Raw genomic sequence first — 21,922 nt, forward strand, 5'->3', positions numbered from 1 at the left:
CTGACTCCAACAGAAGTTTGCCAAACAATTTGATTTCTGGTCAGGTTCATTTGGAAACTATCTCCTGGAATGTTGTTCTGCCACTTATTTGGCAAACTAGTCTCTCATCAATACAACATTGAGTTAGTTTACCAAGATTTTATCCAGAAATTTAAAAATAGCTTTCTGCAACTTCATCATCAACATCTATTTCAGTTTCATGCTGTTCTCTTGAGGGACAAAGTTTCCAAATGTTTACCTTTTTCAATCATTTAAACTGAAGGATGAGACTTTGAATTTAGATTTTAAAAATATACTTTCACATGAATATTCCTATTCCCATATTCTCATATATACATAGATATATTATATATGCAATGTTTAATAATATGTATATATTTTTTCTAGTGTAATAAAATGTAAAGTACCTGAATTATTCTTTCCATATATAATATATAATAATTAATTGTGCCCAACACCTGGGATGCATTTTCTCTTTATCTCATCTTACCTTTTTAGAATCTCTTCTTTCCTTTAAAGTTTAGCTTGAGTGCCACCCCCTTCATGAGGTCTTTCTTTATCTCCAAAAATGCTAGTGCTTCCTCCCCCTTCTGTTACTCTATGTGTGTGAACTGCTCTCCTAAATTATCTTCCAAGCCTTCAGGTTTAATCTGAAATAAATTTTCTGTCTTCTTAGAATAAAGATCCTCTCCCTCACTCCCTCCTTTCCACCTTCCCCCTCCTCTGCTCTCTCCACCTCCCCTTCTCACTTCCTCTCATTCTCTAACTCCCTTTCTCACTCTCACTCTCTATCTCCCCTTCCTCCTCCTTCTTCTCCTCTCCTTCTCTTCTCCTCCTCCTCCCCTTCTTCCCCCTCTCTCTTCTCCCTTTATCCTTTTCCTTCTCCCCCTCTCCCCTTTTCCTTTTTCCCTCTCCTCTCCCCTCTCTTGCTCCCTTTATCCCTTCTCCTTCTCCTTCTCCCTGTCCCCCTCTGTCTCTTTCTCTCCTTTGTCTCTGTCCCCTCTGCTCCCTGCTCCAACCCTCTTGGCTTAATGCTTTGAAGCTATAGATTTCTGCCAAAATCTGAAAGGATTTTAGGATTTATCTCAGCTGTTGTCTACTTATATGCTTCTGTAGTCTTTGGCCTTTTCTGTCTTCCCATTTTCTTCTGCTTTCTCAACTCTCAAATATCTACTCTCTTAAGTCTCCCATCTACTACCAGCAAATCCATTTTCTCCTCCACCTCAGAGTTGGGAGAAAGGAAAAGGAGAGAGGAGTTGGGAGTCCATATCACCTTATCCTTTCTGTAGCAACTTTATCTTCCTAAGGTCATTGTTCCTCTTCAAGAACAAGGGCAAACAAATGCTTCCTACTAAGTCACTATAATCAATGTCTCCTATGAGCTTGGTCAAAAGACCTAATATGTATACATGGTATTATCCTCAAAGGGAGGGATTGTTTAATTAATTTCCTTATATTTTCAGCACCTAGAACTTGGTAAGTATTTAAGGAATGACTGCTGCTTTCTAAAAGGAAAGAAAATTATTCCTAGGCAACAGGAAAACATAAAAATCCAGGAGAATTTCACATAAAAAAGTTGGCAAACTAAAATATTGGATTGATGCATATGATATTTGTAATACTGGTTATCCATGTTCCTACTTTTTAAAAAGTGTGTATATAGGCATATACACATATACATCTAAGTACACATATGATCATACATACAAAATAGATGCATATGTGTACATATACATATATTCATATACACATGTATATGCATATATATATATATGTATACCTATATATAACTTTATAAAATGCTACCATTAATTATTTGTATGACATTGGGCAAGTTATTTTACTTCTATGGAACTCAATTGCTCCACCTGTAAAATGAAGGGGTTGAACTAGATCACTCACTCTCACTCTCTATCTCCCCTTCTTCCTCCTTCTTCCCCTCTCCTTCTCCTTTTCTTCTCCTCCTCCTCCCCTTCTTCCCTCCTCTCTGTTCTCCCTTTATCTTTTTCCTTTTCCCCCTCTCCCCTTTTCCTTTCTCCCTCTCCTCTCCCTTCTCTTGCTCCCTTTATCCCCTCTCCTTCTCCTTCTCCCTGTCCCCCTCTATCTCTTTCTCTCCTCTGTCTCTATCCCCTCTGCTCCATGCTCCAACCCTCTTGGCTTAATGCTTTCTAGTTCTTTCTAGTTCTGGTGATTGCATGTCAGGGGGAGGGGGAAAGCAAATTAAGTTGAGTATGTTTTTTCCCAATAATTTTTATTTAATTCAAATATCCCACAGAGTAAAGTAATTCTTCAAGAAGAATATGTCCTTGGAAGGATCTTTTGTTCATTATAACATGAATAATGAAATAATGGATAATCATCAACAAACATACTGTTTTAAGGGAATTTCTCTTCTTAATATATACAGATCTCAAAGCAGGACTACATAGGTTATCGCTTAGAGACAAGATTCATGCAAATGGAAAGAAAGACTGATTGAGGACCTTTATAGGAAGTGAAGACCTGAATGAGAAGCCATTAATGCGAATGGCATTAATAAAGTGTTCTTTCAGATGGCTTAAACAATTTGTAATGGGTCCTTGGTAAGTGTCATGGCTGTGCCCATCTATTTTCATATATTGCACTCTCTGAAACCTGGGCATTATATAGACAATTGTTACTTGCATGCTTTCTGCTTTTGTAAATATGAATCTTATAAGCTTATGGTAACTTAATGCCTACTTTATTCACACTGTGGTAAAAGGCTTTTTATCATTTAAATCCTGAGAAAACCTTTTTCTTTTCTTTTAAATATTAATTAAAAAGCATTGCTGTCATTAGTTAAAATATAGCATAACTCAATAGACAAAATCATCAAGGAATGCAATAATAATATTAATGATATTAACATTTGCTTTATATACATACATACACATATATAAGGAATATATGTATATGTATATATGTGTGTGGATTTATATGTGTATGTATGTGTGTGTATATATAATCCTTCAAAATTTTCAAAGTATTTTATATATGTTAAAATTGTAGTTTAAATTGGAATGTCTGTAATTTCCTGCGACTGAAGAAAACTTTGTATATTCCTCAGTGCTGAACTTTCTTCTTAGATAAAGTTAAGACAATTCATTTCATCTAGCTAGTATGAGGCCTAACCTGACAAATCAAATCTTAAACCATTAGCTAATAATATATGTGCTATATATACTATATTATAATAATAAGAATGAAACTTAAATATGTATAATAATATGTGAAACCCAGGTAAATCACACAATTTTGCTGGAGAAGAGGGGTGAAGGCGTTCCTTTGAAATAACTAAGTAAATTTAACTTAGAAAAGACTTTAAATGTCATTAAGTTGAACTTCCTAATTAATATATAAATTTTTTTTGCAAGATGAATAACAAAAGGCTATCCAGTTTTTTTTAAAATATTGGTGGGACTCATTAGTTCATCAGTCAATCAAGAAGTATTCATTAAATACCTACTATGTGCTACATTATTTAAATATTTATTTATTTAAAAATAAATATATAATAAGAAAAAATGAAATAAAAAAAGAAAGATAGAAAAGGAACATATGCTAGATTCTGTGCTAAATGCTGGGATATACACAGACAAAAGAATTAATCCAAAGATATCATGAATTAGTCCATTTCAATGCCATAGCTCACGAAGTAACTCAGTAGACAAAGTGCTGAGTGGAATCAGGATGATCTGAGTTCAAACCCAGCTATGTGACCCTGGGAATGCCACTTAACCTCATTTTCTTTAGTTCCCTCATCTGTAAAATAGAAACAATAATAGTATCTACCTCCCAGGTTTGTTGAGGATCAAAAGAAATAATATAGGTAAAGTGCTTAGCATAGAATCTAAGACATAGTAGACACTATATGAATATTTATTCCCTCTTCCCTTCTTTACATTTACTCAAAATTTGATCCCCAGTAATGTCCATTAATTCGATTAGTCCTTGCTTTTGCTTCTATAGCTATGCAGAAAAAGTCCAGTTTGGAATATTACTGATTTGGGAAAAAAAGCCCGATAAAAAGTTCACATTGTTATTTTTATGGGGAATTAAAATTTCATTACTTTCAATTATACACTACAATAGGAACTGTAATTAGAAGCATTTTGGTTTAATGAAAGTGATATTAGGCTGTTAAGAAGACATGTTTCTAATTCTGCCTCTGCTAACAATGTGACGTCAGCAAATTATTTCCTTTCAGACCTTATTTTTTTCATCAATAGAATGGTGATAATAAGTGCCCTCCCATCTCATAGGTTCTTGTGAGGAGAAAATAAGCTAAAATAATATGAAAACTACTTGTGTACAAAAGGATACAGATCCAGTAGTTAGCCATGGATGAGTGTAAATAGAATAGTAATTTATAAATCTGTGTTCCAAGTTCACTCTCTTAAATATGGAAAATCACCATCTCTCTGCACACTTCTGTATTTATGCTTTAATTTGCTGATAGATGGCCAATACTAATGAAGTTCTTTTGTGAATTTTCATGTATTCCAAATTAGCCAGATGTGAAATCACAAAACTTTATTATAAAATTAAAAAACTCCCTACAAAGAATATATCTAAAAAAATCATTATCAGAAAATTATGGTTCTGTACTAGACACCTAGTTTTTCATATGAGTCATGAGTTTCAGATAAATGCATGCCTTAGATTCTCCTTTGCCTTCATATATTTAAATTGAGCTTATCAGCCACTCAAAGAGATTGCATTAAGAAAGGGAGGAAAGAATTTTCACTCAAGACTAAAGACTTTGGAGGAAAGAGAAAAAAACAAATGAGCAAAAAAAAAGAGGGGGTGTCTTTGAATAAGTCACTAAGGTTTGATGGTGAAGTTTCCTTCTTATAATTAGCTAGCCATGCTTTCAAATCCCATTTACTATGTGGGGAACTTTGGGCAAACTCTGGACCTCTCAACTCATTAGATCCCTTCAAATTTATGATCATATAAGTCTGTACCTCAGTTTCTTTACATATAAAATATAATACTTAGTCTAACTACTTCAAAGGTTTTGATGAGATGAAGTGAGATTATAGCAGTGAAAACATTTTGCTAATGATAACCTATATATGTGTGCTATTTTAAAATCTTAATTAGGGGCAGCTAACTAGCAGGGACAGGTAGGTGGTACAGTGGATAGAACACCGGTCCGGAATTCAGGGGGACCTGAGTTCAAATATGATCTCAGACACTTAACGCTTCCTAGCCTCAGCAAAAACAAAACAAAACAAAACAAAAAAACCACAAAAAACTTTTTTATTGTTTTATCTTTGGCCTTATTTTTTTATATTATCTTTATTTTCAATATATTTTTTGCTCCCCACTTCTACTGAGCCATCCCTTGTAAAAGAAAAAAAAAAGCTAAAAAGAGAAAGGAGGGAAGAGCACAGTCCAGCAAAAGCAATTAAAATATCATACTCCTGATATTATAAGGAATATTATCCACTTCTACCAACAGAAATAGGGATAGTTTTTCTTCCACTTAAGCATTCAGATTCTCTTTTTTTCCCTTTTATGTTTTCTTTGCTTAATCATTGTATATATTATTTTTCTGTTTCTGCTAATTTCATTCTGTATTAGTTTATATAGAGATATATTAAGTTCTGTTTTTTTGAAGTCCTACTTAAAATTTACAATAATTCTGTCATTTAATAAACCGTCTCATCCCCTCCCCTCCCTGAACTTTTAAGCAATGTTCTTTCACTGTGTTTTTCCCCCCTTGTCTGGAATGTCCTATGACCCCTTTCTCTTTTTAATTAGCTTTCAAAACCCAGCCTAAACTTTTCCCAACCCACCTCTCCCTTTCTGCCTGAAGCTTTCTCTGTCCTCATCAGCTTTCACTGTTGCAGTACTTAATAAGTGGCTGACCCATATAAAAGCACTTAGGTATCCCAATGTTGTTTCACATTTGTTTATCTGCTTTTCCAAACACAATCTTAAACTCCTTGAATGTAGAAACCATATCCTTTACTTTATGTGTTCTACAGGACCTAACAAAATGCTAAATCCAGAGCAGAAATGGAAGAGGTCATTTTTGGTTGATTGAAAATAGGAAAGAAGATGGGGATAGGGAGTGATAAGAGGACCAGCTCTCAGTTTGCTCCTTCTTCTCCAACTAGTGACAGTTAATCTATTAGAGATGAAGGGAGACTCCTCTTTCATTATTCATTTCTGTTTTGTTTTGTATCTTAATGAACAATTTAAACTAAACTGGATTTTTCTTTTTATCAGGTCGCTTGTAATTATTCTTTTTTCTATACAACAAGTTTACGGGGTAAGTACGTTGATTAGAGCTTATTCTCAGATTTTTGATTCCACGCATCCATTTTTTTTTTTTTGTGAATTTTACAAAGTAATAAGGAAGCCTCTCCCTAAAAATAAAAGTTTACTCCCCCTGTCTTCTCTTTCTAGTATGATGTAGTAGAACTAACTTAATAGTTTTGTTGTTGCTAAAATATATACCATAAAAGGTATTGTAGAGTATTGGTTAGAGATTTGGTTTGGGAAACAGGAAGAGCTAAGTTCAACTATTGACTCTGATACATCTTGGCAATGTGATCTTGAATAAGTCATCCACCTCTCAGTGCGTCTTTGAAATTCCCTAAAACTATTAATTATGAACCATTTCCTAAACTGTATTTGTTGAGGACATTTTCATACTGATAGATGGCTCTTCATACTGATGAAATCATAGAAACAAATAAATATAATAAATTCATATATATATTATCTATTTTAAAAGAGTAGATATTTTCTAGGAATTTGCTGTATTCTTACAATTTGGCCTATTAAAAGCAAGAGAAATTTTTTAAAAAATCATTATCAGACAACCTGTATTTGAATATTGACTCTGCCTCCTTGTGGAAGTCACATTATTTCCCTAGCCTTATTTTCTCCATTTGTAAAATGAAATGGTGGTCCTAAGAGACCAATATGATTCCTTTTGCTTTTGAAACAGCTGTAAATTCAAGATTCTATCATTGTCTGTTATTTTGTTTCACTAGACTCTTGTAAACATTCTAAAGTAGACACTATCAACCTTTTAAGTGGCCACTTCCTTGAAATGTGGCAAAAGAATAATTTGCCACAAACTTATCTTTGAGATAGGAAGTAAAAAAGAAACACCTTTGCCAGTATGATTAAGATTCATGTATGTGGATTATCCTGTTAGAGATTTCACTGAATCATGGTAATGTGTATCCCAGCCTCAAATGACCCCAGTTCTCAGGCTACCTATGTGCTTATTTGCAGTCATGCTTTGATTGGAAGCATTTTTTTAAAAAAAATCTCATCATAAGTTTATACTAGCTTTGAACTTAATGCTTCTGTGTTTGAAGATAACAATTTACTTGGGACTCTACTGATTGCTTTTGGAAGTTTCAAATGCATTTTTTATTTAAATCATCTAATTGTGGAAATGCTTTAACTTAGGTACTTTTAGTATACAAAGAGTTTGTATGATATGTAGCATTATTATATTTAAGTTGGAAAAACATTACATATTCTTCAACCACAGTTTTTTTTCCATTAAAAGAAGTATGGATAGTGATATTGAAATGGAAACATGTGGGGCAGCTGGGTGATAACAGTGGATAGAGTACCCACTTTGGAATCAGGAGGACCTCAGTTCAAATGTAACTTCAGATACTTGCTAGTTATATGAATCTGGGCAAGTCATTTAGATTTAGTCCCAATTGTCTTAAAAAAAGAAAAAGAAAAGAAATGGAGAAATGGTGTATATACATACATACATGTATGTGTATGCATAAATATAATGTGTGTATACATGTAGAGGGATGATTTTTGACATTATTCATTGTTGGGAGCTGGTAATGGCCAATTAACAGAAATTATGGGAAGGCATTGCTGGAAGGGAAATTAGAGGTAGTTTGTTTTAAATCCTTCCTGTTTTAGATGAGCAAACTGAAGCACAGACATCATAGTATCAGTGTTTTAGAGATAAGAGATCATCTAGTCCCATTTGTCAATTCTAAGTGGCACTTACTTTATCCAAACTGATTGTTCAGTCAACTTACTTAGCTTTTTCAGGAAAACAGAGTGAGGATGATTGTTAAGATATAAAATGATTTGCCTAATATTGAACAATTAAAAAGTGGCAGAGCCTTTGATAACAAATCAGATACTCGTTCACTCTACAAGTGCAGTATAATTTTCTCAAAATCACAATTTGATGGTTAGTTGGCAGAGCAAGGATTAGAATTCTAATCTTTTTAGGCCTTCAGACTTCTTTCTTACTTCCTCTTCTCCCTATTCCGAGTTTAGAGTTCTTCTCATAATACTTTAATGCAGTCTTAAGTTTCAAAACAAGAACCTTAAAAAAATAAAGAGGTCAAGAAGCCTTTTTTTGCACCATATATTTGGTCAGGACTGGTCCTCAGGCAGGATGAGTAAGGCACTGAATGTTGTATTCCGGGAGTTTCTCACTATCCTTTTCATTATCTTCCAGCTCAAGACACTTGTCTAGTTCCTTCAGCCTTCTGAGATGAATAGTCTATCTTTTCAAATGGATGTTATTTCCTTTGGGTCACAAGTTATCTAATTTATGTAAATGTGCTTGACTTTTAAATATAATTATACACTTAGTAAATGGCTTTCTTTGGCCTGAAAGGAAATAGAAAAATGGTGAATAGGTCTATAGGATTAGCTGCCAAGTTATGGAAGAAGAAATGAGTTATGAAAGAAATTGTGTAAAGTCAAACTATCTTTTGTTGTTGTTCAGTTATGTCTGAAACTTTGTGATCCCATTTGGGGTTTTTTGGCAAGATTCTGCATTTTCTTCTCCAGTTCATTTATAGATGAGGAGACTGAGGCAGGCAGGGTTACCAGGGTCATACAACTAGTAAATATCAAATGTGTACTTAGGAAAATAAGTCTTCTTAACTTCAGACCTGGCATTCTATACACTTTACCATCTGGTTGCCCTGAGTACCTTAAAATCAAATGTGGGAGTAGGATAGGGAAGGGTAGGTGAATGGAAGGGAAAAGGGACCCATGGTGAGTGAAGCAACCAAATGAAGCCTCATGGCTTTAGGGGAATTAGTTTTAGTTTGATCTCCAGAGTTCTGGCTGGAGAACTGGTCAGCAAAGCCACATTACTTCCTTTAGTGCTTGATGAGAACTTGCCTGTTTTAGGGTTGATCGAAGGAAAATCGGAACAGATGTTGGTTAGGTTGGACAAAGCTGAATTCTAGAACTATGAGATCTATTTATACTTTACCTACATAATGATTTCCTTGACACTTCTCTCAGAATAGCAAATTAAGTCTTGTACTCTTAATGGCTCAAGGTAAGACTTGTTGCTCTTAATGGTTGACTGAACTTGTGATATTCTGAGATCTCACTGTGGAAGAGAGTATTCAGTTTATAACACAACTGTAGTTTTAAGATGGAAATTTAAGGGAAAGAAGACTATTTGATTCCTCAAATGGTGACAGCAGATGAGACCTTTGATGAAAGCACAGCCTTTCTGTTTAAGAACATGGCTTTTTTTTTTTTTTTTTAACATCTTATCTACCTCTTACGTTAGTTATACCTTTGGTTAGATGTCACATTGGAAAGGCGGTGATAAACTTATTCACATTAAAGTATTACAGACTTATCATTTAGCTTTGAATGACATTTGAATCTTTACATGGAGTAGGCCTTAGATTCAAAGAAATCTATTCCATTATAGAATAGAAATGAGGCATCAATGGTAGGCAGGCAGAAGAAAGATTTCTATGGGAAATTGGGAACAGGAAGAATTTTCCCTATGCCTTTCAATATATCTATATGACTTATATGGATATATAACTCAACCTGCAAGTAGGATGGATCACAGTTATGCATTTGATGACAAGGGGACTTAAACAACATTTTCTGGATGATGTTTTCCATTTAAGTACAACTTTTCCTTGCACTATACTAAATGTATTTAGGACTCTGTTCACTTCCCTCTCTCCTGGATTATTACACTAATTCCTTTCTGAAGTCACTCTCTTCTCTCATCTATCCCTTTCTACACAGAAACTGAAATTATTTTCCCATATCACAAATTGGCCATGTCTTTCTCCTAGTCAATAAACTCTAGTAGTTCCCAATTACCTGCTGGCATTTCATTTAATGTCCATCACAATTTGGCTCCAAACTTATTAAATATTTCACATACTATACATTCCACCCAAACTGAATTACTTGCTCTTTGTCACACATTGGCATTGTGAATAGAGTGATTGACAGATTTCAAGTCTAATAAGATGGATATTCAAATCTGGCCTCAGACATTTACAAACTTAATGACAAATCTCTATTTGCCTCAGTTTCCTCATCTGTAAAATGGGAATAATAATAGTACTTATCTCCCAGGGTTATTGTAAGGATCAAATGAGATAATATTTGCAAGGAACTTTACAAATCTAAAGGTGCTATTTAAATAATAGCTGCTATTATTTAGCATTATTATTATTATATTGTTTATATTGTTCCCCATCTCTGTGCCTTTGTACAAGCTAGTCCCCATTCGTGGAATGCATTCCTTCTTTTTAGAATCTCTTGCCTCTTTCATGGCTGGTTTAGTCTAAGCACCATTTCCCACATGTAGTTTTTCCTTATTTTCTTTCCCACTAGAGCAAATTGTAATTTACTTATATATGTACATCGAATTGAAGATAAATTCCTTGAAAGCAAGAATTCTTTGTTTATATCTTTCTATGCCCAGCACCTAGCACTGTGGAATACTCCATGGGTGCTTTACATATACTGGTTGGGCGATTAAGTATATATGAATGATTAAGTATTGGGATATCATGGACTGAATGATAAAAAGGAAAATTGACTAAATTCTGAGTGAGTTGAATTGAGTATTTTCATATCCTTTTATTCCAAAGTAAATTGTGTCTTATTGTTTAGTGACTTTTTTTTTTAATTTAACTTTCAGGGTGGAAAAAAGTACTCTGGTCCTTGTGGAGGACGAGATTGTTCAATCTGTCAGTGTTTTCCTGAAAAAGGATCTCGGGTGAGTGATTGAACAGTTAGTGTGGATAAAGTAAATGTCATTTGGAAACATCAAAATTGATAACCAGGTGATCTCAAATTCCTGGTCATTTTGGGAAATATATAACTTTTATTATTATAACTTTCAAAAATCAGAGTTCATCCCATCTTGAAGAACAGTTTCCATTGTAATGAGAATGCTTTGCATGCAAGCATAATAAGTCAAATAATCTGGTCAGTTACAGTGAACATCTTATAAGTCAATCAACAAGCATTTTATTAAGTGGCTTGCAAAATAAGGGAATATAAATTCAACAAAAAAAGTTTTCTTGGGCAAGTTATAATATAAATGATTGTCTTATACCTGAGAGTAAATCATGTGTTCTTAATGTTAGTTCCAGTAAAGAATAGTGATCAAAGACAATGGAGGAAAGGTTTCTGAAAAGAAAAAAACAATTTCTTATTGTAAGGCGTCCAGACATAGCCTTACTTCCAGCAATAGATCTATTTCTACCTTTAAAGAAGAAAGTTTGGAATACAATTTCATGTAAAATCACATTAACATTTTCAATAAGGCCACAATGTTTTACATGTCTCTCTATACTATACCATCATCCCCTCAAATTGGGCATTTTCAGTTATTTTCCTAAAGGCTCTCTTGTTCATCCTAAATTGAAGTTTCTGATTCAGAACATAGATTAATGGGAGAAAGAGAGACAGGAGCAGAAATGGAGAGAAATATCTTGGAAAAATTTTTATTCTTTTCTTCCTCCTCCTTCTTTGGTAACTTTTTCATTACAAAGTGTTTTTAAAAAAAAAAAAAACTCAGTGAATGTTGGTTTTTGAGATTAGGCTCTGGAATTCCATGGAGGTGGCTAATCTCCCTGTTTTTCCAATTTGACTGAAACAATTAAAACCAAAAATATTCCACAGTCTTAGAGGAAGGTGTGTTATAAAAAAAACTCTAAACAATTCTTTGAGTCAATCCTCGCCTACTCTTTTGAAGTCTGACTTTCCTGTCAGTCTTGTGTGGAATGTACATGGCTATTTAAGAACTAAAATTCAGTAAAGGTTAGGGGGTTAGGACTTGGGAAAAGGCACCTTTGAAGGGAAGGATTGTATCTTCGGTTACTTTGTTCCCCATAGGATATTACATGTTGTAGGCACTGAGAAAGAATGAGGGTCTTTACGGGTTAATTTTACTGTACCACGGCCCACTGGTTTGGCAGGAGCATTTCTTGACCTTTTTTCATTATTTACTTTCAAATCAGACAGGTTGTTCTGAACTGAGATCAAGCTACTTTTGACTGTGTAGTGGGAGGAGAACCAGACCCAAAAATACGCAGAAGAGAGCCGAAAAGGTTCAGAAGGGGACAAAGGCAAGCAAAGCAATGTAGAAGCAGGGTTTTAGGCCTGGCTCCATAACTTGCTAGTCTCATGATCTGTAGTGAGCCAACCACTTAAAGTCTGTTTCCTTATCAGCCAAATGGAGATCTTAAAACTTACTCTGCCTAACTCATGGGATTTTTAGAAAGATTAAATGAGGTCACATTTGTCAAAAACTCTTCAGATATTGTAAAGTAGAATTGAGATGTAAGGTACTGAGGCCCTAATGTCTGGAGTTGAGAGACTCGTACTTACTATGTTTTTGTACTGTAGACTGAAATTGGAATTTAACCTGAATTAAGGTTGCAAGTAAAGATCTAGGAAAGAATCATAAAATCACAGAACTATCAAATTTCTTAGTAGGAAGGTTTGGAAAGAATCATCTGGTCTGACAAAGGATTCCCTTTATAATAAATCTTGCTTAAAACTATAAATTGAGATAAAATCATTCCCACCTGAGGATGGCTCCTTTCATTTTTGAAGAGTTCTAATTCTTAAAGACACAGATAAGTGGGACATGTGGGGTGTGCTGGGATTGGAGTCAGATAGATTGATCTTCCTGAGTTCAAATCTGGTCTCACACACTTACCAGCTGTGTGATCATGGGCAAGCTACTTCATCCTGTTTACTTCAGTTTTCTCATCTGTAAAATAAGCTGGAGAAAGAAATGGAAAACCACTCTTATTTCTCTGCCAAGAATACCCCAAATGAGGTCATAAAGAGTTAGACCTAATTGAATAACAACAATTGTTAGAAAGTTGTTTTGTTACATCAAAAATAAATCTCCCTTTGCACAGTAGCAACAACTTTCTTCTAGTTGTAAGCTTTGGGGCCAAGTGGAATAAGTCATTTTTCTTTCATCTGACAGCACTTCAAATATTTGAAGATAGCTATCAAGTCTCCCTGATGTCATCTCCTTCAGATTAAATGTCCCTAGTTCCTTCAATCAGTCCTCAAATGGCATGAATTTTAAATTCTTCTTATCACGATAGTTGCCCTCCTGTGGACATTCTTCAGATTAGAGATGTCCTTACTAAAATGTGGTGTTCAGAATGGACTCTTCCTCTGTGGTCTGACTGGGGCAGAGTATAGTGGGACAGTTTTCTCCTTATTCCTGGACATTATACCTCTTAATTTTTTTATTATTATGAATTTTACTAATATAATGAATATTAACATTTATATTTCCTTATACAAAGAAGACTAGAGAAAGAGGATACATGTATGACATAGTACATGTCTGTTACCTAACTCAGAGTTTTGGGATGTATATTAAATTTTACTGGTGGTTCCAACATTGACTCACTTTCAGTGTTCTCTTCTGAATTCCCTTCTGCTCTCTTCTGTATACATACATACATATAATATATATTTCAATGTTTTGCTGCTGCTGAAATATTTTTTTATTCTGTCCTCTTTTAACTCAACCTAAGATGAGCAAGGGATGCTCAAAGATTAACATAGCTTAGTGGGGGAAAGTCTTAAAGTCACAAATTAGAGTTCAAAGTCTGCCAGAGGCATGTGTTTTCCAATTCTGAGATTCTGTGACAATTCAATTCACCAAATTAAATTCAACATTGCTTGGGGGACCCTGGACAAGACATTAGTGCTATAGGAAATTCTTTAAGATTTAAAATTGTAGAGAAGATTCTAATCTTCATTAGTCCAAGGGAGTTCCCCCTCACAGGTATAGTCCTTGTCCCTAAGAGCATATTAACTCTTTTTTTGACTGTACCGTTTCACTCATTTGAAGCTCAAAGTTCACTAAACCTTTCTCCCATCTCTTACCCCCAACTTTTTTGGATAAATTGTTGCCTAACCATACTGCCTTTTTCCTCTCTGTCTAATGAGATTTTAATCTATGCCCTAATTACCTTTGTATCATTAGATTTTACCTTCTGCTTTAGCTTAGCAAGATCTCTTTGTGTATTCATTTCATCAGCTTATGTTAGTTCTGCTCCCAATGGGATTTCTCCCCTGACTATCTGGCTAAAAGCTAATTTTTAGCTTGGTATGTGGTATTCTCCACAATATATCCTTCCCCTGTCTTCTCTGAATTGGTTCACTCAGTTTTTCCTGAATACATCTTACCCATTTCCATATCTGTGACTTCACTCCAGACATTTCTTCTGCTCGAAATACCCATCTTTCTCTTCTCAACTCCTCGTAGATGCATCTTCTCATCAAGGTCCTCCATATGTCCAAGGGTTTCCCTGGTCATTCAGTTAATAGACATTTATGAAGCACCTATTACTACTTATCAGGCACTGTGCTAAGCCCTAGGGTACAAAGAAAGGCAAAGACTCTCCCTACTCTAGAGAAGCTCACAATCTAAAATAGGTGAGACACCTTGCAAACAACTATATGCAAACAAGCTATAGAGATGATAAATAGGAAATAAGGCCAGTGGGAAAGCCCTAGAATTAAGACAGATCCAATAAGTTTTCTGAAGAAAACAGGAGTAAGGTGGTCATCCTAGCTCCAAATTCAAGCAAACATGTTTTTAAAAATACAAAAATACAAAAAAAGTTCTAATTACATATTAGTAGGAAGTAACTAGTTTTTCTTTGATGAAATTTTGGCCAAGCTGTCCAGTATTTGCCAGAATCTCTTTCTTTCTCTCTGGGTTCCTATAGACATTAATGTCATTCATTTATTTGTTATTTCTCATAGACTGCCTCTTATCTTAGTCATTTTTAAAATGTTTCATGTCTTAATCTTTCCCCTCAAACCACATACAACTTGGGCCACTGCCTTAGTTAGGTCTCATGTGATGGAGTATCCCTATGGTGCTTTGTACAAAAAATTTACTCAATAAACATTATTTAATTTTGAGTTGATAATTGATTTTATTGATCAATTATTAATAATTAATTATAATTAACAATTTATAACTATAATAAATTAATTAACAACAATACTAAACCAGGTAGTTAGCCAACTAGCAAACTGTTGAGTGAATGCACAGAAACCAGAGAGAGGAAGTAACTTCCTTTAGCTTTCTCTCTTGTGATTCATATAGCAGGCTGATATATATATATATATATATATATATATATATATATATATATATATATATATATATATATATATATATACCTTCTTGGGCATTACACCATTTTATAATTATATAATTTACAATTATATTCATAAATTATTCTATTTAATCTCCCTACCAGCCTGTGAACTCCATGAGGGCAAACATTGTGTATCATCTAGACTTTGTGCTTCTCTACAGTTGGAGAACACTGAAAGTGATTCAATGTTGGAACCACCAGTAAAATTTAATATACATCCCAAAACCCTGAGTTGGGTAACAGACATGTACTATGTCATGCATGCATCCTCTTTCTCTAGTCTTCTTTGTATAAGGAAATATAAATGTTAATATTTATATTATATTAGTAAAATTCATGATAATAAAAGAGGTATATAATGTCCAGGAATAAGGAGATAACTATGATGTTCTCTGCACATAGTAGATCTTTAATTAGTAAAGAAATAATGAAGGAAGGAGAGCAGAGCATTCAAAAGTGCTATAGTGTGAGGTTTTTAGATGGAAAGAGAACTCCTTCAAATCCTTCCCTGCCCTTCCTTGAGCTTTTTGTTAAGGAAATAATGTCAGTTGAATAAGAAAATTAGGTTTTTGGCTGGGATTAATGTCCAGGAACAGAAATTGGATCTTTGAACTAAAGTTATATGTATTCTATTTACAGTTACTCCGGAGATGTTATGTAGTCTAGGTTACAGATTTTCACATCTCATTTTAGTGACTAGTAGGGATTTTCAGCCAAAGTAGAATGAGGAGATCTGTCTATATTATCATTAACCAATGTTTAAATAATTTGATGAATCAAACTGTCATAGAATCTTAGAATTGGAAAGGACCTTAGGAGCAGTCTAATTCAATTTCTATTTAACCAGGAATCACTTCTAAGAGTATTTTTTTAAAATAATAGTTTTTTCGCTTGCAAAGTACATGCAAAAATAATTTTCAACACTCACCCTTGCAAAACCCCTTCTAATAGTATTTCTAAAAAAGTCATTCAGCCACTTTTTTTTTGAGATTAGATTTCCTTATCTTGCCAGGCTGGAAGTACAGTGGCCACGCATGGACAGAGTCCCAAGACTGATCAGTATGGAAGCATTCACCTGTTCTGTCTTTCCCACCTGAGCCAGTTTTCCCCTTCTCAAACAACTAAGTAGTTCTCTACTGCCTAGGGGTAAACCATATTGATATGTATTGTCTTATCATAATTAAAGTGGTACCCAACCAGCTTTAGCCCTACTTTAGCCCAACCCCCAGGCCACCATTCCTGGTCACCCAGATTCTTAATAAAGACCAAATCATCTTGTAGATACAGGAATGGGGGAAAATATATCAAGGGGACTTTCCAAGGATTTGACTTGTCTCCCTCTTTCTACTGTAAAGTCTTTGGAGACTGATACCTTCATTTCTCTTATATTTTGAAAATTTTGTTTTAGTTTTTGGATCTGAATCAACGATTGATTTTATTGCTGTAGGGAACTTAACGACAACAATAACAATTTTGTTGTTCAGTCATTTTTAGTTGTGTCCAACTCTTTGTGACCTCGTTTGGGTTTTTTTGGCAAAGCTACTGGAGTAGCCTGCCATTTCCTTTTCCAGCTCATTTCACAGATAAGGAAACTAATACAAACAGCATGAAGTGACTTGCCCAGGATAACATACAGCTAGTAAGTGTCTGAGGTTGGATTTGAATTCACAAAGATGAGTTTTACTAACTCTAAGCTCACTCATCTGCTGTGTGACAGGCACTATGCTAAAGGCTTTATAATTATTATTTTATTTTATCCTTAGAATGATCCTGGGAGGTAGGTGCTATTATTATTCCCATTTTACACTAGAGAAGACTGAGGCAGGCAGAGGTTAAAGGGCTTTTTTCAGAGCCATACAGCAAGTAAGCATCTAAGGCCATTTTGAATTCAGGTTTTCTAACTCCACATCCAGCGCTCTACCTACTGCACCTAGTTTCCTTTTTTCTCACAGTCCCTAACAATTAGCATAGATCTCTTTCTATAGTAGAGGTTGAATATTCAAAAGCTAACTGATTTTTAAAATCTAGCTAAATTTCAGCCTTTTTGGTGTTTGGTGAAGTAACAGTGACACCCAGTGGCCCTGTGATTTAGTCACAATCAAGCCTTCTTTAACCACATCTCCCCCCCCCTCCAAAATCCTCAGGAATTACTGGTATATTTTTATGACATCTCTCAATCAATCCATTCACCACTTAATTAATATTTATAGAAAGCCAATGATGTTCAAGACCCTGTAATGATGAGTATTATGCAAAATAGAAAAGTCAGGTGTTATCCTTAAGGAGATGATATATATCATTATTAAAAATCATCACTATGAACCGAAAAAAATTAACATAAGATGGCATGCTCTAGGAACTTAGCATTTAGGGCTGTGAGAGATCACACACACTGAATCACCCAGCCCTCCTTTACAAGCCAAGAAGGGAGGTAATTTGTCCAGAATCCCACAGATGTAAATGATCATTTGAAGGAAGGCGCTCTGCTTCCAAATCTGGTCCTTTTTCTAGTCTAGTCCACTGGATTTAGTTAAATGATCAGTTATGTGGCCACAAGTGTTATGGATGTCCAAGGAAGGAAGGAAGGAAGAAGAAAAGGGACATGAAAATCAGTGAAAATTAAAGAAAGCTATAGTTGCATAGAAAGATTTGTACTGGACCTAAGAAAATGTGTAGAATGTGGACAGGCAAAATAGCGAAAAGACACTATTCCAGGTGAAGGAAGAGATATTAGGAGAGCAGAGAGCGTATATTCAACAGACAGCTGTGGCAAATAAGGTCCGATAGTGGTGAGGGATTGTAATCTGAAGGGCTTTGAAAACTGGAGGTGGGTTAACCTTAATGCAATAAGGAAGAAGGAGATATGGAATATCTAAATTCTTTGCTTCAGTTTTCTCACCTGTAAAATGAGAGTGACAATAGCATCTACCTTCCAAGGTTGTTGTGAGAATCAAATGAAAAGGATTTGTAAAGCAGTTATAAAGTGCTACATTAATGTTGTGATGATGATGATGATGATGGTGATGGTGGTGATTGAAGAAAATGAGATGAAAATAATGTTGAAGGAAGATCAGCTTTGTGGTGAGGTATAGGAAATGGATTGGAGAGGGAAGATGAGGGAATCATGGAAGGAGGAAGTTATTGATTAGAACAAGAGCAGCTGAGGGATTTACAACAGGATGATGCTGTCAGTGATATGAAAGGGGAAGTATATATATGTATCTATGTGCCTGTCTGTCTTTCTCAAATTTTAAATATCAGTAGGCTTTACTGACAAAATATTGCATATTACATTCTCTTTTTTGCCTTAGCGTTGCTGGTCTTTATAAACTGTTATAGTCAAAACAGTCCTTGTGTTGTGATGGCCAACTTTCTGCTAATGCAAATCTGCATGTACTTAATTAGTCTGGTTCTTGAGCAGCAGATGCCTGGCCTGTTTCTAGGCCCACACTCAGAACATTTCCATCATAGATAAACCCATCAAACTTTGCGCTGTGCTCACTTAGGTCAGCAGAAGAAAGCATTTATTAAGCACATGTGACAGACACTGTGCTTTAGGAACCCAACTACACCAAAACCCCCAAATTTATTTATTTTAACAATTTGTCTTTCTTGCTGATTTGCCTTCTAATGGAGAAAGTGTTTGGGAATCAAAGAAAAAAAAACAGAGCACTTTGTCTGAAGCCATATTATGGCAACTCCATTAATTTTTTGTCCTTTCCAAGGTGGTACTAGAACTCTTGGCTTTCTATATAAGAGTTACTTTCCTGGAACAACAAGATATATAGACATTCAAAAGGTTGATTTCAAGATGTTTTATATAAAGATTTTACCAGTCCAGTGGTGCTATGTTGAATTTAAATAAAGACCCTGACTTTTTAGATACTGTCTGTGTCTTTCTGTCTTTTTGTCTGTCTCTATCTCTCTGTCTGTCTGTCCATGTCTCTCTTCACTTTCTCTCTCCCTCCTTTCTCCCTCTTTCTCCAGAGTATGATTAAATAATAGTCATTTCCTTGACAGTGATCAGGATAATTTTTTGATTTAGACAACTGATAAGGAATTTTTTTGGTATTTGATGGCAAGGCATGGCTAACATTCTATTTCCATATTGAGCATGATTTCCTTCATTCTTTATTTAAATGGTTGACCTGAAATGGTAATGTTATGGTAGCCATGTTAGATAACATGTGGTATCCATAAAGCTTCTAGTAATTTGAAATAAATTGAAACAATTGAGATAAAGATTGAAATCAATTGAAATAAAGAGAAACAATCTTATGATTTTACATGGTGTGCTGAAGTTGTGTCAACTGTCAAATCTATGGTGAATCCTGGGTTCCATGAATCTGTTTTCCTACTAAATGTCACATGACTGGAAAAAGTTTAAGAAGCCCTGATATAATAAGCGTATAAGTCAGGATTTGATCCATGTCTTTCTTCAAAGTTCAATGTTGTATCTATCATGCAGACTTTTCTTTTTGAATATAATTGAATAACCCTACTGTATATATTCAGGTGCTACAGATTTTTTTTTCTTTTTAAAACTTCAGACTTGAAGAGATGGTTATTTTTATTAGTGCTATTGTGGTTGTTGGTGTTAATAGTGGGTCTTTCTGTCTTTCTCAACCAATCTGGATGAATTTACCCTAGGGACTTACCATATTAATGCTGGACTTAGTTTATACGCCTGACCAGCTTTAGCCCAGCTGCAGCTAAGAACTCCAGAAGTCAAAAACTAGCCTCTAGCAGAAATAACATATGCCATCATGCCTAGCTGAAATCTATATGTTTTCATTTACCAAGCAAGTTCTAATCTTCACAAAGTCCTGCCTTCATTTTCCTGCTCATTTTCCATGCACTTCAGTTGCATGAAAATTTGGCTCAAAAAGGAAGAAAACATAAACATACAAGATCAAACTTGGAGTTGGGAAATTTAGTTATAGATCTCCAGTAGGAAAGAAAACACTTTTCAAAAACCATAAAAACTGGGAGAGAAGCCCAAGGTTATCAAAACCACCTTTGTTTAGAGATATCAGATCTTTGGGAATATTCACCGAAACCAAATAGCCAGGGAAAAACAAAATGTTTTTCTCTTAATGCTTCTAAATGCTTACTGTTGTCTTGATTGAACTTTCTTGGTTGGGAGCAAATAGAGGGGTGTAGTTTGTAATATCTACTTGATCAGTACTTGGCATATAGTATTTATTTAATAAATGCTTATTGAGACTGATCTTCTCAATGCTCCTTTTGTGGATTTATTAGAAAGTGAGTCCTTTCAAGTGGACACCCCAAATTTGAAAAAGAAGCAGAGCCAGAATATTATAGCTGTTCCTTACACTGTTAGACTATGGCAGGAGTGTGTCTGAACAAGTCTTTTTGTATCTCTTTTATTCATTATACCTATAAGGTATCTTATATAAGTTCAGTGATCTATAAGTTCATAATGGCTGTGGAATTTAATGCACTTATGTCTAAGAAGACATAGGGAATTTTTTTTTCTTCTGTGCCAGAGCTGTTGCAGAGTCTTGTTTCATTTTGGACTCAGGAAGAGAATTAAGTCAACAATCTATCTCTCTGAATCATGTGGTCCACAGCTCATTGCTCATAAATTCATAGTTGTGAGGGACATACCACTTCATTTTTACAGAGGATGAAACACTCCCAGAAAACTGAAGTCAACAGATAATGTGATTTTTGTTCCTCTAAGTATATAAAGAAACATGGAACTGAGTCTGATCTAAATGAAGAATCACGCAAAGGAAGCTAGAAAGAAAAATAAATACTGCCTTCTTCTTTCTCCCCTACCCTACCCTAATTGCACAGTACTGTGCATATGAATTAAAGAGATTCATTCAGGCCGTTTGTCTTCTTTTGCTTTACTTGTTATAGTGAAAGAGCCTTTTCCTTTAGTTCTGTGATACTCTAAAGAGAGATCTTCATTTAATATTTCATTAAAGAACAGAAATGATAAGAGGAGATTATTTAATTTGATACTTCCTGGGTGGTTATTGTCAGAATGTATGATTCTTCCAGTGTCACAATTTATAGCTTTAATCTGTACCTTGATGTAATATGTGTATATTTTATATATGTATGTGTGTATATGCACATATAGGTGTTTTATATCTATATATGTGTGTCTGTGTATACGTATATGTGTATATGTGATCAATCTTCTGGGGGTGAATCTTTCCAAACTTTAGAAGATGCTTCAAATAGCAAGAATACAAATCTATCATCAGACCAGTATCCAAAGCCTTTCCAGCTTGGGTAAGACGTTCCAGACCTTCTAGATCTTGGGCCTTGCTTTGCTATTGCCTTTAAAAATAGGTCACTGGAATACAACATTGAGGAATTAATTGCAGCAGGACTTAGTAAAGGAAGAGGAGACGTGTCAGACTATAAAATACAGAGCAACTGTAAGGAGTCTGCATAAA

The 21,922-nt window shown here is 34.8% G+C and overlaps 1 protein-coding gene across 4 annotated transcripts in view; it reads left to right on the top strand.

The window, feature by feature from the left end:
* The window catches only part of COL4A4 (collagen type IV alpha 4 chain), a 138,665-nt gene that overhangs the window by 14,098 nt on the left and 102,645 nt on the right, over positions 1-21,922 (top strand). For all 4 annotated transcript variants that reach the window (XM_074298563.1, XM_074298564.1, XM_074298565.1 and 1 more), the window contains exons 2-4: positions 2,408-2,582; positions 6,262-6,304; positions 10,967-11,044. In XM_074298563.1, coding sequence (XP_074154664.1) covers positions 2,521-2,582; positions 6,262-6,304; positions 10,967-11,044 — 183 coding nt within the window. In that variant the 5' untranslated portion in view covers positions 2,408-2,520. The remainder of the gene's footprint in view (positions 1-2,407; positions 2,583-6,261; positions 6,305-10,966; positions 11,045-21,922) is intronic.

Source organism: Sminthopsis crassicaudata, chromosome 3 (genome assembly GCF_048593235.1).
Source record: "Sminthopsis crassicaudata isolate SCR6 chromosome 3, ASM4859323v1, whole genome shotgun sequence".
Classification (NCBI taxonomy): Eukaryota; Metazoa; Chordata; class Mammalia; order Dasyuromorphia; family Dasyuridae; genus Sminthopsis; species Sminthopsis crassicaudata.